Source organism: Dromiciops gliroides, chromosome 1 (assembly GCF_019393635.1).
Source record: "Dromiciops gliroides isolate mDroGli1 chromosome 1, mDroGli1.pri, whole genome shotgun sequence".
Lineage (NCBI taxonomy): Eukaryota > Metazoa > Chordata > Mammalia > Microbiotheria > Microbiotheriidae > Dromiciops > Dromiciops gliroides.
The window spans coordinates 162,165,191-162,182,489 of record NC_057861.1 but is presented as its reverse complement, the minus strand read 5'-3'; the positions used below and the strand labels follow the sequence as shown (position 1 = coordinate 162,182,489).

Sequence of the window (17,299 nt, the reverse complement as noted above, 5' to 3'; positions counted from 1 at the left end):
ACACATATACATGTGTATATAAATATACACATGTATGTAAATATACATGCATATATGTACATGTATGCATGTGTATATAAATATGCCTATGTGTGCAAATATATACATGTGTGTATAAATATATGTGCAAATATAAGCACCTATTTGCGTCTAATTATAGCCATCTCTAGAGCAGGGGGGGGTTGGGGGAAGAAATTTACATAACTTTAATTATATATTTAAAAGGAATAGCAAGTTATACATAATAAATTTGTGGTTTCATGTGCAATTATCTTTTTTTATTATACTATGGTAAGGAAATGCTTGTTTTATTCCATAAATTAAAAATAAATAAATTTTTAAATCTTACATTCTAATGAGGGAAACAATTGAGTGCATACAGAAATATGTAAAGAATAAACACATGGGGCAGCTAAGTGGCACAGTGGATAAAGCACTGGCCCTGGATTCAAGAGGACCTGAGTTCAAATCCAGCCTCAGACACTTGCCACTTACTAGCTGTGTGATCCTGGGCAAGTCACTTAACCCTCATTGCCCCACGCAAAAAAAAAAAAAGAATAAACACAAATAAATATAAAGTAGCTTAACTCAAAGTAGTCTGGGGAAGGCACTAGCACTCGGAGGGAGGAGATCATGAAAAGCTGCATTGCAGAAGGTGATGCTTGAGCTGCATTTGGAAAGGAGAGATGCTATGAGACAGAGGTGAGGAAGGAGGGCATTTCAGGCATGGAAGACAACCTATGAAAGTCAGGGAGACAGAAGAAGAGAATGCCAGTTTGGCTGGATCTTAGAGTGCAGGAAGGAAAATAATGTCCAGTAGGACTAGAAAGAAAGGTTGAGACCAGATTTCAAAGGGCCTTAATAGCCAGATAAAGGCATTTATATTTTTAGAGGCAAAATGGAGCCACTGAAGTTGATTGAGTTAAAAGGATAGCATGCACCAGTCTGAAATTTAGGAAAATCACTTTGGCTGCCAGGTTTACAATGGACTGGAGTGGGAAGAAACTTGGAGCAATGAAGCCAGTTAGGCAAGGGCCTGGACTAAAATGATAGCTGGGTGAATAGAAAGAAGAAGCCAGATGAAAGAGAGGTGGAGAAATTATAAGACTTGACAGTTGACTAGATACATAGGGTGATGGAGAGGGAGGAGTGGATATTGCAAGTTCATGAACCTAGGAGACCAGAAGGATAGTGGTTCCTTAAATAGAAATGGAGAGGGCAGCTAGGTGGCGCAGTGGATAAAGCACTGGCCCTGGATTCAGGAGGACCTGAGAGTTCAGATCTGGCCTCAGACACTTGACACTCACTAGCTGTGTGACCCTGGGTAAGTCATTGCCTCACCCCCCCAAAAAAGTCATTGGTAACTTTGGAGAGAATAGTTTCAGTTGAGTGAAGAGGTTGGAACCCAGAATGTAAAAGTAGAGCAAAAGAAGAGCTAAAAGTCTGAGAAAGTCCTGTGGAATGTAGGCACTGGACAACTGGATGAGGGCAAATAATAGGTCTGGGAGAGGTGAGTCACAGGGAAAGATGTTATAGAGGTTGTGGTCAGAGGAATGTTTCTAATTAAAGAAGTCAGTACAAGTCCCTGTGTGTGGCTGAGATGAAGAACAGGTCGTGGGATTTAAGGAGGCTGAAGAATGGGAACGTTAGAGAAGCGTCAGTGTGAATGCTGAAGTCCCTTAATACAAGCAGAGTACTTGGAGAGAAGAGGAAGTTGGTGGAGTCCAGCTCTGAGCCCCTTGAGAATGACTTTGGGGCCACCATGATTTGGAATGGGGAAATTTGTAACTGAGAGGAAGAGAGATTATTGAGTGAAGTGGTAAAGGGACAATCTGGAAGTGGCCGTGGGGATTACTCTGGCTCCTGTGATAGAACCATTATGTCAGAGGGTGTGAGAGAAGGTAGACCCAGTGCTGGAGAGGATGACTAGATATACAATGTCATGATGGGGGAAGTCAAGGCTCAGTGGCGGCTAATAGAAGGAAGTGGTATGAGCGAACAAGGTCTAGGACAAAAGTCAACTTGTTCACTATAGAGCAGGAATTCCAGAGAGCACAACTGAAGGGGTAAGGGAACGTGAGTGTAGCACAGCTGTGAGGAGAGAGTCAAAAGAATGGGAAGTGGAGGCTGTGAATGGCCTCCTATGTGTCTGATGTTTGGTCAATACAGAGATAGGGAGAAAAGCAAGAGGCAGGAGGTTGTTACCTATAGTGAGTGGCAATTAGAGTAAAGCTCACAGACACCAAGAGTGTTTGAAGGGGCCTGGCCTGGGTCTAGGTACAGGACTCTATCTGCCTGAAACTATACTGTTCCTTTGATTTGGATAGGGGAGCTCTGGGAGGCCCTCCTGGACCCATAATCTTCTCAGTGTCTTTTTCTACACCACTACTATTTCATCAGCTGCTGTTATACTCCATCAGGATAATTTTTTCCATCTCTTCCCCCTCCTGGGGAAGAAACAAAAGAGGTCATGTGTGGTATTTCAAAGTGAGCACTAAATTGGAAACTACAAAATCTGGATTCTAGTCCTGGCTCTGTCACTAATTAACTGTGTGACTTTGGAGAAGTTTCTTGATCTCTCTGGGCCTCAGTTTCTTCATCCACAGAAAAAAAATGGAGTTAGACTAGCTGACCTCTAGTACTGTGATTCCATGATCTGATGGGAAGAGTGTGAAAAGGTATGAAGCTGTTGGTGAGAATAACTCAGCGGCCCTTTTCATGTTCAGAGTTGAATTCTTACATATGTATTTTGAATCATTTGTACCCGAATTGCTGATTCCCACCTATGGCCTAGATCAATTTATTCATTTCCCTTGAATACCCTCCCATGTCTTCTAGACCTAGATCAAAACTCCCCTCCTCTAGGAAACCTTCCCTAAATAACTCCACCCACTCATCCCTCCTTCCCTTAGCACTTGTACACATATATTTAATGCCATATTATTTCACAGTTGTTCCCTAGTTATATGTGTCTGTGTATAGCATACCCAACTGGGCTGTAAACTCACTATTTTATATGCACATTCACATTAAACTTTAGAATTTATTCTCTTTCCGATTCAACTGAGGGCATAGGAGATTTGGTGTTTTCTACTTGGCTTGTTTTCCCCTGAGTGTTTTTTTAAATGCTACTGAACACAGCTGTGGAATAACCTAAAGAAATACTGGGGGGGGGGGGCAGGGGGGACAGCTAGGTGGCGCAGTGGATAGAGCACCAGCCCTGGATTCAGGAGGACCTGAGTTCAAATCTGGCCTCAGACACTTGACACTTACTAGCTGTGTGACCCTGGGCAAGTCACTTAACCCCAATTGCCTCACCAAAAAAAAAAAAAAAAAGAAAGGAAGGAAGAAAGAAAGAAAGAAAGAAAGAAGAAATACTGGGGAAAAGAACCAGAAGAACTGGATCCCACTTCCATTATTTACTAGCTACTTAACCTTGATCTAGTTACATAACTTCTCTGACCTTCAGTCTCATCATCTCTAAGATAAGGATAATAATCATTTGCCCAACCACTATAATAATCACTGCTTACATTTATATGTTGTTGTTTAATTGTTTTTTGGTCTTGTCTGACTCTTTGTGACCCCTTTTGGGGTTTTCTTGGCATAGAGACCGGAGTGGTTTGCTGTTTCCTTCCCCAGCTCATTTGACAGATGAGGAAACTGAGGTAAACAGGGTGAAGTGACTTGCCCAGGATCACACAGCTAGTCAATTTCTGAGGCTGCCTTTAACTCAGGTCCTCCTGACTCCAGACCCAGCATTCTATCCACTACACCACCTAGTTGCCCATTCATGTATATATCTTTTGACAGTTTCAAAGTGCTTTGCAAACATTTCATTATTTGAGCCTTGAAAAAACCCATAAGGCAAGTACAATTAGCCCCACTTGAAAGATGAGGAAACATGAGTTTCCCAAGGTCATGCCACGATTGAGTGGCTAAATCAGTTCTAACTCCAGTTGTTAGATCGAAAGTACTTCCATAGCCCTCTGTACAAATGTCAAGTCAGCTGGGGGAGTGAACTGTTTGCTCAGGCAAACCCAAGACGTCTCAAGTCCTGGGGATCCCAGGGTTCTGTCTCTCTACCCTTAATTCCCATTTGGGGTTTTCTTGGCAAAGATATTGGAGCGGCTTGATTTTCTTCTCCAGCTCATTTGACAGATGGGGAAACTGAGGCAAACAGAATTAAGTGGCTTGCCCGGGGTCACAAAGCTGGTAAGTGTTTGCTGTTAGATTTAAACTCAGGTCTTCTTGACTCCATATCTTGTGTTCTATCCACTTCTCCCCCCAGCTGCCTAGAGATTATTTTTTTTTCTTTTCCAAGGGCATAGCTAAAATGTTATTAACTTTATTTCATTAGGATGATATAGCTATTTACTAAATATTGCCTGGATTCTCATGACAAGCTTCTTACATTCCCTAGGGGTCCATATGCCCCCCAGCAGTTGGGAATTCCTGACTCAAAGACTTAGTGATAGACATTGTATGTGAGAGGCAAGAGTTATCAAATCTATCAACAGGCTGTTGGGTGTTTCTGTATATAACACAGAGCTAGGTATGGTAGCATACACAAAAGAAAGGAAAAGGAACAACCCTTGTCTGCCAGGAATTTACAGTCTCCTTAAGAAGGCAAGACCTACATTTATAACACTTTAAATAATGGTACAAGGCAGTGTATGACTGCCAAAGATCAACAGTAGGATTCTGGGTTCAAGTCCCACTTAAGTTCTTTTAGTCTTTCTGTTTACCCATCTATAAAATGGGTATGAGGGGTAGCTGGATGGCTCAGTGGATAGAATGGTGGGCCTGGAGTCAGGAAGACTTATCTTTCTGATTTCATACCTGGCCTTAGACACTTACTAGCTATGTTACCTTGGGCAAGTCATTTAACCCGTTTGCCTGAGGCAGCTAATTAGCTCAGTGAATAAAGCACTAGACCTGGATTCAGGAAGATCTGAGTTCAAGTCTGACTGCAGACATTTACAGTGTGACCTTGGGCAAGTCACTTAACCTCAGTTAGCCTTAATCCACTGGAAAATGAAATGGCAAACCATTCCAGTGTCTTTGTCAAGAAAACCCTATGGACAGTATAATCATGAAGAGCCTCAGACACCACTGAACAGCAAAATGGGTATGACCATGAAGGTACCTCACCATCCCTCAATTCACAGAAATGAAGATGAGTTCCTTAAAAAAAAAAAAAAGTGTTGAGAATGTAACTAAAGGTGGTAGTTGTGATTTTTGTTTTTCCTAGAGGAACAATTTTCAGAAATCTTTGTTTAAGCCCCCTAAAGACTTTCTCTAGCCCAATAACTTTAGCATAATGTATTTAGAAGCAAAAGCCCAACTCCACTGCCTCACGTATAAGTGGACTTCAAAGGTTGGATCATTTTTCCCAGAGAAGGAATGGATACCACTCAAATGTGAGCTAAGGCTGCCCTCTAGCGTCGATGTGGAGAAACGCAGGAGGTTTATATTGTGGTAAAGACCATGTCCTATCCCAGTTTACAAAGGAGTTATTGTGTCCCAGAAGTTCAGTTTTAAGTTGGTCGCTTGCAAAACTGAATGCGTGTGTTCATAGAAACGCTGTTGTTATCCAAGATCATTGGAGGCCAGGCCAAAAAAGAAGTCTATTTAACATACTTAACTAAGATAACTGAGGTAGAACAGAGCTCAGCCCCGCATGTGTCAGGGGGTTGCTTTGAGGAAGTAAATGCATTCAGCATCCTAGAACATGGGAAAGCCTTTGTCCATACCTGCCCCAGGGAGCATGGACTCCCCAGGCTTCAGCTCCTAGGGCCACAGCTTGGGAGAAGAGGGAAAGATGTCGGGAAAGGGAAGAGGTTTATTTTCCCCAGGTCCTTCTTTGGGTTTTGTTTTGTATGGGCTGCTAAAAACAAAGAGAGGCAGCAGAACATTTTGGGATTTTAAAAAAAGACAACCACAGAGTCTGGAAGACCTGAGTGGGTACGAGTCTTAAAGTAAAAGGCCAGTTAAGAATTTTGTTGTTCCCTCGTCTGACTCTTCATCATCCCATTTGAGGTTTTCTTGGCAAAGATACTGGAGTGAGTTGCTAGGTTTTACACATGAGGAAACAGAGGCAAACAAGGTTGAATGACTTGCCTAGGATCATGCAGCTAATAAGTGGCTGAAACCAGAACTCATGAAAGTGAGTCATTCTGACTCTAGGCCCAGCACTCTATTCACTGCCCACCTAGCTGCCCAGTTAAGAATAGCTTTAAGCCAAAAGAAAAAAAAAAGTCCCTTCTCTGGAACTGAAATTTTCTTTTTCTTCTTGCTGAGTGGATGTTCCATTACAATAAGTTTTCTGCTGGGAATAATCCTGCTCCAAGCACAAAGTTAAACAGATTTCATTTCCTTCAACTCAAGATGGTGATCAGACTGCAATATGTACATATGACTCAAGATTATCTGTGTCCTATATATTTCTGCAGAATAAAGCACATTTGGGCATTACGTGCCTTAAGAAATGTGGAGTCAGTCATTCCGTTGGTCCCTGCTGCTGGTCCACAGAGAGGCCAAGTTTATTTCTCCTCCTCTCCAAGAAGAGACCTAAATTGATGTTTTATCAGAGGCAGCTAGCTGGCATGGTAGATGGAGCTCTACGCCTGGACTCAGGAATATCTAAGTTCAAATCCAGCCTCAGACTGTTGAGTTTGAGATTTTGACAAAAGGGTAAACTAAGGCAGATCTCCTAGCAAGATAACATTTATTAACAGGCATGCTGCCTGCCAATAAATGTGTCAGTGAATTACCTCCTTTAATGCCAGAAACCCCAAGCAAAAGGACAATCCATCTTCTTTAGGTTTTGGGAAGTACAGAACAATGAATAGGGTAGATAACTCATGGGATGGAGGGCAACATAATTAGTCACAGAGCTGAGGGGCAAGGAGCAGCATGATTGGTTAGAAGTTAGTCACCCGGGTTAGCAATGACCCCTCTTTTTTCATGAGATTCATTGTCTGAATGCAGGTACAAGATAGCAGCCCAGACTTTTGGACAGCAAGCCAAACATCCTTGAAGAATAGCTGGGTGGAGTAAAAATATCAGGCCCAACTCCCTTTCTTTCATACACATTCCCCAAGGTTAGCAAAATTCCTTAGAGCAAGAAGAGCTTGGTTTTATAACTTAGCCCATTACAGAGCAGCTGAATTCTGAACTAAGTTCAAAGACAAAGAACTTGTATATCGGATCAATACAGGATCAGTCTTAGTCTTCTCAAGACACTTAGTCACAGGGTGCTTCTGGGCAAGATACTAAATTCTGCCTGCCTCAATTTCCTCTGCAAAATGGGGATAATAATAGCACTCACCTCCCTGGGTTGTTATAAGGATAAAATGAGATAACATTTGTTAAGCTATTTTGCAAATCGTTAAAGCTCTAAATAAATGATAGCTATATCATCATCATCATGGGCCTCAGGGATGATGAATCTGTTTTCTCAGGTATGATATGTCGACAGAGGCATCATCTCCTGAGCTTATGTAAGTAGCCAAATCTATCAAAAGTAGCTTAATGAGGGGCAGCTAGGTGGCGCAGTGGATAGAGCACTGGCCCTGGATTCAGGAGAACCTGAGTTCAAATCTGGCCTCAGACACTTGACATTTACTAGCTGTGTAACCCTGGGCAAGTCACTTAACCCCAATTGCCTAACCAAAAAAAAAGAAGTAGCTTAGTGGCTATTTTAAGCTTGAGTGTTTCTCTAATAGATCCACTGAATTACTTAATTTGGAGCTTCCAGATTGAACCTGTCTATTCATTGAATTAACCTCATGATCTTACCTGCCCACCAAGTAAGAACATAAGCTCTTAAAGCTGAAAGAGAAGCTTAGAGTTCATCACATTCAATCTTCTTGTTTTTCAGATAAGGAAACTGAGGCCCAATAGAGATTAAATTACTTACCCAGGAGCACAGCACAAGTAGAAATAGCTTGCAGAATTTAGTCAGGAAGCTTGGGCTGGAGGGGCACTGAGTTTTGTAGCAGCGATAGCTAACATTGATGTAGGATTGTGTTTTTCAAAAGTACTTTACGTCTCTATTTGATCCTTGTACTAGCCCCGTGGGGTGGGTACTGTTTTATCCCCTTTTACAGGTGAGGAAACTGAGATTTAGGGAGCTTGAGTCAGTATCAAAGGTGGTATTTTTTTTTTTACCCAGATCTCTCCTAACACCATGTGCAGCCTTTTCATTGCACCAAAATATCCCTCTCTAAGAAAATAATTCCAAAATAAAATTCCCTTTATCTTTTTGTTTTTCCTTTTTAACTTTTGCACACTACCTTGCTTTGTAAAAAAAATATATATAAATATATATCCCTGGAACACAAGACTCCTATACACCAGCCCCTGATTTCCTGTACTTCAGGCTACCATATTCCATGGGCTTTGGTCTACACTATATATGGGATGGGGGGGTGGGGGGGTGGATGTAAGAGAGAAGAGTAAGTGAAAACTGGAGGTGTGTTTTCTACGGGACTGCTACCTGTCTGCATACACTTCAACAGGGATTTCATGATAATTACTATAAATTATTTTCCTACTAATTCCCAATAATTTCCATCTTACACTTACAAGTCATATTAGTGCCTTCTACATTTTAATAATGGGTACTCTCACCCTTCACACCCACCTTTGTATTGAACATCATTCAACTGTGACTTAAGGACAAAGGGTATCCCTTTAGAGGCCCACTTGAAGAAATGGATCTTAACCTTCTAAAAATAATCTTTAAATATATGGGAGGCTCACTTCCATCCTGCTGTTATTACTGCCTGCTTCTCAGGCCCCATCTTCCCCTCTATACATCTAGGCTAGGAATGATGACTTATATACATAATTTATGCAACCACCCCTTCCCCTCAGCCCCAAATTTATTCCTGGCCTTGCACTCTTCTCCCTTTGCCCCCACCCCGGATTTACAAAGTTGTTTCAAAGGTATATTTAAAACAAGGATTTGTATTTGTTTGTTTTTTCTATGCTATTCTTTATCAGGCAGTAATAAGAATAGGAATAGGGGCTGAACTTGTGGTTTCATCGAGAAAGGGAATTCCTCACCTGGTACAGGTCGGCAACTTCTCTGCCATTTATAATCTGAGTTGCCAAGGACACTAAGAGGTTAAGTGACTTGCCCAAGGTCACAAAGCTATTCTATATAAGAAGAAGGACTTGAATTCAGGCCTCCCTGGCTTCCTAGCCAGCTTTTTATCCACTGCCTCTCAGGAATGAGAATGTAAATCAACATTATATCCAAAGATTGAAATAGAATCTGCTTCCTAAATAACACTTAATATGTTCTTATGAGGACTCCACACACAGCCCCATGTATATAAGGGGACTAAATTAAAAACCACCTGACCATTTTGCTCCTTCATTTCTATATTGTTATGGGCATGGAAAAATAACATTCACCTGAGAGGCTGAAGTTGTCTAAAATAATTACAAAAATTCATTCTGGCCAGTGATGTGAGCATTTCACAAAAAGGAGTTATTGAAACTTCTTGAGCAAGAGAGTAGCATACCTAGGCCTGAATGTTGGGAATGTTGACATATGCCCAATTTACATTATTGCCAGCCACCTAAAAATTACTATACAAGGAGTTCCAGGAACTCCCCTTTCCCTTCCCATGGATTTACTTTGGATTTCTCTCCTCCCTTCTTCTTTCCCTCATGTGACCTTATCCTCATCTAGAATACTCATGCCCAGTCCCTGGCATGTGATGGAGTGACTAGAGTGCTGGATTTGGTGTTAGAAAGACCTGGGTTCAAATTCTGACTGACAGTGCTTATGGGAAAGTCACCCTCATTGGGGTTCAATTCACCCATTTTCCTCATGCTTCTATTCCTTAAAAATCCAATTCAAATCCACCTCTTCCATGTAGGCTTCCTTGATCTCCTCCTCTTGGGAACATCTTTCCCCACATATAGCATTTTGCATGTACCTCTTATATACTAATCACATATTATTTTATATTACAGTTTTATGTGTCTTCATCAGATCCCTTTACTAGACTGTGCTCCCTTGAGGGCAGAGATCATGTGTTATCTAAGCTATATATAAGGTCCCTCCCAGTGCTAAGCATAGTCCTATGCATATGATGGGTGCCTAATAAAGAACAGCTCAGAAGAGGGCATATCTGTGTAATTTCCTCACAGCCACCCTGTGTACCCTTTTTACAGATTAAGAACCTGGGGCTGAGAAAGGTTTTGCCTTGCCTAATGTCACTTGAGTGTCACAGTTGGGATTAGAGCCCAAGTCTTCTGTATCCAAGTTTAATACTCTTGTCATTATAGCACATCAGGGATAATAGCACAGGAATTTTTTTTTTAAGTACAGATCTATTCTGCAGAGAATGGCTACTAAATGCATCAGTGAGAGTGAGCCTAGTTGGAAACTGTATAGGACAATTGCCTCCGTTTACCTAAATAATTCGAGGAGACCACCAAGTCAAGCAGAGACAGATACATTTCATTCTCATGAGAATGGGTGACCCCATGCAAGAGATGAGGAACGTGCTGATGAGCGCATGAGTTGGGTTTTTATGGAAGTTTGAGGGGGGAGTCCCCTCATGCACAGGGTGAGCTCACACTCTAACATCCAATTCTGTCTCACCCAGCATGAGTGTTCATTGCGTGATCATGTTATGGAGGCATGCTCAGCTGGGGTTGAGAGCTGGAGGAAAGGGGAAGGGGAAAGGGTGAAACCACTCCACTCGTGTAAGGAGGGGGCAAGGGGGAAGAAGGGAGACATGGTACCAGGGGCTAGGGCTTAGGGATGCAAGAAGGGAGAGGTAGTATCAGGGTGGGTCTGCGCTAAGGGGAGACAACTCTCCTGCTTGGCTACAGAACAAGAGGCGGAAGAGGTGTGGTTTTTTTTTTGTTGTTTTTGTTTTTTGTTTTTTGTTTTTTGTTTTGCAGGGCAATGGGGGTTAAGTGACTTGCCCAGGGTCACACAGCTAGTAAGTGTCAAGGGTCTGAGGCTGGATTTGAACTCAGGTCCTCCTGAATCCAGAGCCAGTGTTTTATCCACTGCGCCACCTAGCTGCCCCGGGGAGAGGTGTGTTTTAGCAATGGGATGTAATTTGGACAGAATGGTCTAACAAGAACAGGATGAGGGCAGCTCGATGGTGCAGTGGATAAAGCACCAGCCCTGGATCAGGAGGACCCGAGTTCAAATCCCGCCCCAGACACTTGACACTTACTGTCTGTGTGACTCTGGGTAAGTCACTTAACCCTCATTGCCCCCCCCCAAAAAAAAAAAAAAAGAACAGGGGGTTGGGTACTTTCCAGACCCCAGCCTCAGAGTCCAAACTGACTCAAGTCCACCATATCCCACTCAGAAACCCAATACTTGGGCTCAAATACCGAAGCCACCACCAGCACCTTGAGAGTTGTGAAAGCCTCCGGTCCTACTGGGTGGTTGGTAAGGAGTTGGAATGTTCTGTGGCAGAACTAGTTATATGCAGGGTATTTGGGAAATCATCAACAGAGGGTGGGACTTGAAGGGAGCCAGGAGGCCGAGATCAGGAGGGATCACACTCAAGGCTTGGGAGAACAGACAGTAAAAATGCCCAGAGATGGAGATGGGAGTGTCTTGTCCAAGGAGCCCAGTGTCTCTAGACTGAAGAGTACATTGGGGATAGAGGCGAGTACAGAGTTGTACAGACACTAGAAAGGTAGGGGGAGACTAGATTGTGAAGGTCTTTGAATGCCAAACAGAGGATTTTATATTTGATCCTGGAGGTGATAGGGAGCCACTTGCGTTGGAGGGAGGTAGGGTCGACACTTCCAGGAAAGGTATAAGTTAGCCACACAGGCTCCTTGTATGACCCCAAAAGAGCCGCCTCCTTCTGAAGCCCCTTCTCTCATCTCCCTCCCTCCCTCGAGCAGGTGTGGAGGCTTGGGCCTGGTCCTGGCCAGCGCGGGCTTCGGGATGCTGACCGCCCCCATCATTGAGCTGCACAACCAGAAGGGCTACTTCCTTCACCACATCATCTTTGCCTGCTGTACTCTCATCTGCATCATCTGCATCCTCCTCCTGCCAGAGAGCAAGAACCAGAACCTGCCGGAGAACATCCTCAACGGTGAACATTACACCAGGCAGCCCCTCCTGCCCCACAAGAAGGGGGAGCAGCCCCTCCTGCTCACAAACTCAGAACTCAAGGATTACTCCGGCCTCCACGATGTGGCCGCCATGGGGGATGGGCTGCCGGAAAACGCCACGGCCAACGGGATGAAGTCCATGTAATTGGGCTGGTTCGGTCCCTCCGGGAGGGGAACCCTTTGAGGGTCTGGCACAGGTTTATAGACCTGTAACGACGGCAGGTACAGACAACTTGAAAAGGAAAGGTCAAATCCGCTGCTAAAGCCACTTAATCACTGGAGACTTTCAATGGGTGTGAGGAAATTTCTGCTGACTGAAAAGCATCAGAATGATGAATTTGAGGGAAGAAACTGGCTGGAGAGATCCCTTCAGAGACTTTCTTTTTCTGCCATTAAATGTTTGTATTTATTTTGGTCATTTTTACAAGAAGCACTTTATTCCCTTTTCCTCTCATTAATCACAAAGTAAAATGAACCTTCTCTTAAGGAGGGGCACAGCCATTCCAAGGAAGAGACTTTTAGAAACAAAGCAAAAAAAATAAAAAATAAAAAAACAATCCAAACCTTCTAAAGAAGATGAACACACTACTACTACCCAGAAGAGCAAAAAGTGATTTCTTCCTGTCCCCAAACCCCGAGGCTGCCGCCTGTGGATAAGCAAATGACACCGTTGTGAATCAAACTGTGACTGCATTTAAGACAAGGGGGGAAAGTAAAATTCATTAGGTTTTGATGGTGAGTCTGTATGTGGTTTAAAACAAAAGAAGTGTCATTTTCTACATGTAAGGTAAGACCTTCCCATTTCACAATTAGATTAAGCAGTTCACGAATCCCAATAAAGCAGGTATGTGGGTCTTCTTTCCGGATGGTTCTTTTGTATTGAATAATGATGTTTTTGAAGCTCCTTTGGGAAAAATCCTAATCATTTCATTCAAAATGAAGAAAACCCACACGACCAATGGCTGTGGATCCAGTTTTCTGACGACAGGGTTGCCTAATGAAGTGGATAAATCAATAATAGATGTGCTGAGGGGAGGACACAGCATCAAGAACCTGAGACTCATCCCCCTACCCAGATGCCTTTCAGCTAAAATCTCCCTAGTCCATTAGCAGCATCCGCTGCAGACTCTACTTGAAGGAACAATGGCTACTTTCTAATCAGTGAATGATACTGACCAGGGACTCTGAAGATAGTAAGTGAACAGAGGGAGACAGTACAAAAACCTTACCAGGTATACATGTTTAGAGCACACACCCTCGAGGAAAGCACTTGCTTATATTTTACTATCAACTCTAAATATTTATTGACAATTTTCTGACATGTGGGTCATCCTCCAGGTCTTTTGCTTCTCCCAATCTTTTGTCCACTTCACTGCTTATCAGGGCACAAGCAGGGCAGGAAAGAGAGATTAACCTCTAATCATTCTATCCAGACCCTTCTAAAAAAGAGAGAGAGGACAGAAAAAGGAAATCCTACAAAACAATTTTTTAAAAATACTTTCAAATTAAATTAATGCTGAATTTTAATTTTCACCCCCCCCAAAAAAAATCACATGGGTAGTTTTAACTGTTGTATGCATTTGAAGGCCATTTTGCACCTTCCCAGAATTCATCCATAGATTCAATGGCCTTCTGTTATTAGAAGCCACCCCCCAAAGTAGGGATGGGTGTGGCAGTCATGTGGAATGGTTTCCTCAATAATGTTAAGGTTAGCCACTAAAAAATTGTATCCTATTTTAGCCCACTAAAAAAAGGAACTTCTGGGGGACCCATGTGATGTTCCCCTTTGTAGTAACAGCAAGCAATTAACCTACTGACCCCATTTCCACACAGTTCCACAGATGCCTAACCACTGACAACCTTTGGCTCTTACTTGGTCAAGCTCAGAGAAGGATCAAGCTGGAGTTGTTTTTTTCCTGAGCAAGAAGTTTTTTTTTCTGTCCTAGTCGACACCCTGTGTTATGTATGTCTTTGTCCTGGGGCAAAGTTAGTTCTTCCAATGGTCTAAGTGCTGGGATGGGCACTATGTATTAGGCAGCCATGTATCTGCCAACTCCTAATGTAGCTTGATGTTGAAGAGCCCAGAAAAGGGGTTAATCTGTCCTGTTTCCCCATCCTAGCTCCTTACCTCATCTATGTGCCTGCTGTCTCCACCAACCTTTGTCCTGCTAAGAGTGGCATGATGTTGTAGCAGTAGGCATAGCTGAGTGACTTGTTCCTCAGTGCCAGGCTGGGGTGGGAGGGGAATAGAAGAGACAAGATTATTGGAGTAAAGAAGGCAAACCAAAGTAGGGGTGTTTTCTGAACCACATCCAAAACACAAAAACCTACTGCCACTGTGGAGAACGAGGACACCCATCTGGGTTCTAAAAAGACTCCTCTAAGAAACACAGGTGAAGACGGACTCTCAAAGCAACCCAGTAATAAACAATCAACGGGGAAACAGGCTGTCCTTATGAAGCTACAACCACATTGTATGACTGTTCTTATCCTCTGTAGTTGCTCGTATGACTTAAAAGTCGGGTCTCCTTTGTTCCATGTTGCAAATTTTCAGTCTGCATTCACCTTGAAAAAGGCCTTTCTTTAGATGTGTGCAGTCTTCACGTGCCAAACTTATGAAATACCTTTTGCCTTTTTATAGAGTACTTGGGACAAAAATCACATGGCAACAAAATCCATGTTAAGTATATGAAAAATACAGACGTGGCCTTGAAGCAAGAGCATCAGACACATGAGGGGAGGGGCAGTCAGCAAGGGCTCTTTGGACCACAGACTGGACACCTGGATACCTATTCATATGTGCACAAATGAGCACATGTATACACACACACACACACACACAGAGAGCTGGTACACCTTGCAATTAATTTACCGTAACAGCTTTTGAGTTAATATCTGTGAGCATTCTTGAAACTGCGGTCTGAACCCCTCAGATTTTTTTCAGATAACACGTATTCAAGCTGTTCTTGCTCCTGAGTTGCCAGTCATCTCTTGGAGTCATGCACAGTGCTTTCTAGAGCCCCTCGTGCCAGGGTCTCTATTCTCTTAACTTTAGAAAAACAATAACAACAGACAACACCCAAGAACAGGGCCAATGAACAGAAGGGGAAAAAATAACAACACTAAAACATATCAAACAAAAGGATGGATTCATGACGAATTCAAAAGTGACAGGAGTTCAAAGCAAAGTCTGGTTCTTAGCTTTGGAGACTGGGGATGAGGAAGAAGGAAGGGGAGAAGGAAGGATCTAGATTTGGATTTTTAAATTTATTTTAATTTTTTTTTGGCCCAGTCTGTTTAAGTATAATGGAATTATCTTGCTAGGACGCTAGAGAGCAGCACACACCTGGGCAAGGTGTTCCTCTACCTGATTCTGTTGACACATCCCTCTCAAAACTCACCCAGGGTTAAAGGGCCAGACTTTTGCTCTTCCCTTTAGTGGCATCAGTCAGCTGGGGAAAGATTTCAGTGCCAGCTGAACATTTTTACTGAATGTAGTCAAATCAGAAGAACCTCTCTGTGGAGAGAGCCCATGAACGTAAGGTACCAAGTGAGGCAGCAGCAGGGATGGAGAAAGGGCATCTGGGCCCCACATCTCTTCTGCCCTGCTCGATGTCCGGATGGGTGCTCTGGCAGCTACTTAATGACTTGTCTGTCAAACTTGAAAACTACTCAATCCTGTTTCCTTCATGGTTGACACAAAGGAAACGCTTTTCTCAGGCGACTTGCTGCTTCCAGTCAGCCTCCTCTTCCCCTCTCCCCCATAGAAAGCATTCAAAGATGTATTTGCCAGCTACCTACATGTAAATCCATTCCATTCTGAAACCTCATTAGTTAGATCTTCAACCACCAGGGGGCTCTGTCTTATCTCCTTTGTCTCCCTTGTTCCAAACGATTAACGCACAAACACATTTCATCCCCATCCTCCCCGTCCCCATCCCCCACGCACCACCCCACCCCACCCCATCCATCCCACCTTCAAGTTCTCAAGGATGCTTTGTGCTATCGAGCACCACAGTCTGTTCTTATTTTCTGAGAGGCTGGTTGGCCACTGACACACTGGCAATTGGAAACGGGGTGGAGTGGTTGGCTTATTGGGTCACTGAGCAGGAAATAGCTAATGATACACAAAAGGAGGTATCTGCTTAAACCCTGATACTTTCCAGAGCCAAACTGAAGTCACAGAACTGGAAGTAGGAGTGCCATGAAATGGACTTTGAATGTCACATCACCTGTAGCCTCTGGATGGCTCACGCTGGACAGCATCCTGCACTTCAACTGCTATTGTTGGTCTTTTTATTTTTTTAGACAAAACCTCATTTTAATGTAGTGTATAAACTGTTTTGGGAAAGGAATACAGTGTAATGTCTAGTGGGTAAGCTTTCCTTCCTTCCCTCCCTCCCACCTCTCCCCTCTCCCTTCCCCCCACCCCAACTCCCTCTGTTTCTGATGAGGCTCTAATTAAAGAATTGTTACTGTACGTTTTGATCATGATTAGTCTGGTGGTGCTTACCCATAGCACAAGCTTAAATCAAGTACTGAAACTGTCTTACAAGCTAAGTGTCTGCATGATGTTACATCTGTTGTACCTACTGAGAAATTTGTATGTCAATGTACAGAAATAAAAAAAAAAAAGTTGCCCCATTACCAGAGTTCCTATGGGATGTCTTTCTTGGCTCCTACTTGATGTGATCAAATGTGGGACATTGTCATGACGGACATAGCAAAGTATACTGTCCTTGTTAGTTAGAAGCTCCACTTTAAGACAAGTGGCAGGAAATGTGCCGCTTTGCATTGGCAGAAGGATGGGCCCAACCCCACTGAGTTCCTGGTCCATTGCTTCATCATGGAGGGAACGTGACTTTGAGTATACAGAAGTTGTTCCAGAGCCCCCAGGGGTTGGAATCCCAAAGTTCCTACCAATTCACGAATGGGCTCAATATATGTCTGCCACATAAGGACCAGCCCAAATCATTTGGAATAGAGAACTGGACAAGAGGTGAAGAATTTTCTTTTGCTACAAAAACTTATTGAAGACCATCTCCTTGCAACTGATTTCACCTCTGAGATTCAGTTTCTTCAACTATAATTTTTTCTTAATGACAGGTTCATTAGAATGACTAGAGTCCTGGATCCAGGATCAAAGTGGGGTTTCCCTTTGCAGCACTGGAGGGACTAC

The 17,299-nt window shown here is 43.1% G+C and overlaps 1 protein-coding gene across 1 annotated transcript in view; it reads left to right on the top strand.

The window, feature by feature from the left end:
* The window catches only part of SLC22A23 (solute carrier family 22 member 23), a 270,885-nt gene extending 254,128 nt beyond the window's left edge, over positions 1 to 16,757 (top strand). The window contains exon 10 of the mRNA XM_044003402.1: positions 11,908 to 16,757. Coding sequence (XP_043859337.1) covers positions 11,908 to 12,265 — 358 coding nt within the window. The 3' untranslated portion in view covers positions 12,266 to 16,757. The remainder of the gene's footprint in view (positions 1 to 11,907) is intronic.
* The last annotated feature ends 542 nt before the right edge of the window (positions 16,758 to 17,299 follow it).